Consider the following 952-nt stretch of genomic DNA (forward strand, 5'->3'; position numbering starts at 1 on the left):
CAGTGAAGCATCCAGACCCAATGGGTTAATGCAACCTTTTTGGTATTAATCCAGCCTTTATTCCCAAAAGAACTGGAGATAAGTACCATTAGTATGCCTAACAGACCTGTTATCTATTAAAAACATTAAATACAGGGAAACTAAAGCACAAATGTATAGGCAAACAAGAAATTAAGTACATCCCTTCAACTTAAAGAAACCTAAAAAAGCAAATATTAGTGTAGATTTCAGCACTGTAACATTTGAGTAATTGCATTTAAAAATATAATTTACCATATTATTCATGAATATTTTAAAATCATACATTGAATCCTTGAACTTTCAAGTTTCATTAATCAATCATGTGCTGTCAGCTTCTGACATTCAGTTAACAACCAGAAGAATAGTAACAAGTATAACATTTCCTTCCTATTCAACCGGAAAGAGTACCTGAATATCCTGAAGAGCTGGTCAATCTCTGAGTCACCATGGAACAGTGGCCGTTTAGTAACCATCTCGGCAAATATACAGCCAAGAGACCAAACATCAACAGGACAGGAGTATCGAGAGGAACCAAGAAGGACCTCTGGAGCTCGATACCACAGAGTCACAACCTGTAATAATAGTTCTTTTATCAGACTTGAAAATATGAGGACAATACTTGGGCTCCTACTGACTAAATGTTTTACTCTATAAAAAGAAGAAATATGTATGCATGGAGGTCTATTGAAGCTCATTTCTATCTGAGCACCATGTTTAAATGATACCAATAACACCCAATAGAGACAAATTTACCTCATGTGTATACACTCTCACTGGGATTCCAAATGCGCGAGCAAGGCCAAAATCAGCAATCTTTATGACGCCCTGCTCATTGATGAGGAGATTCTGTGGTTTGAGATCTCTGTGGAGCACCCTTCGCTGATGGCAATAGAGAATTCCTTGGAAAAGCTGCAAATAAAAAAGGAAAAAA

At 36.8% G+C, this 952-nt stretch overlaps 1 protein-coding gene across 2 annotated transcripts in view; it reads right to left on the reverse strand.

Annotated features, from left to right (window-relative positions):
* Nucleotides 1-952, reverse strand: part of LOC119593472 (cyclin-dependent kinase 1-like) — a 6976-nt gene that overhangs the window by 1486 nt on the left and 4538 nt on the right. For both annotated transcript variants that reach the window (XM_037942403.1, XM_037942404.1), the window contains exons 4-5: nt 775-930; nt 430-593 (exon numbers count right to left, since the gene is read on the reverse strand). In XM_037942403.1, coding sequence (XP_037798331.1) covers nt 430-593; nt 775-930 — 320 coding nt within the window. The remainder of the gene's footprint in view (nt 1-429; nt 594-774; nt 931-952) is intronic.

Source organism: Penaeus monodon, chromosome 32 (genome assembly GCF_015228065.2).
Source record: "Penaeus monodon isolate SGIC_2016 chromosome 32, NSTDA_Pmon_1, whole genome shotgun sequence".
Taxonomy (NCBI): Eukaryota; Metazoa; Arthropoda; class Malacostraca; order Decapoda; family Penaeidae; genus Penaeus; species Penaeus monodon.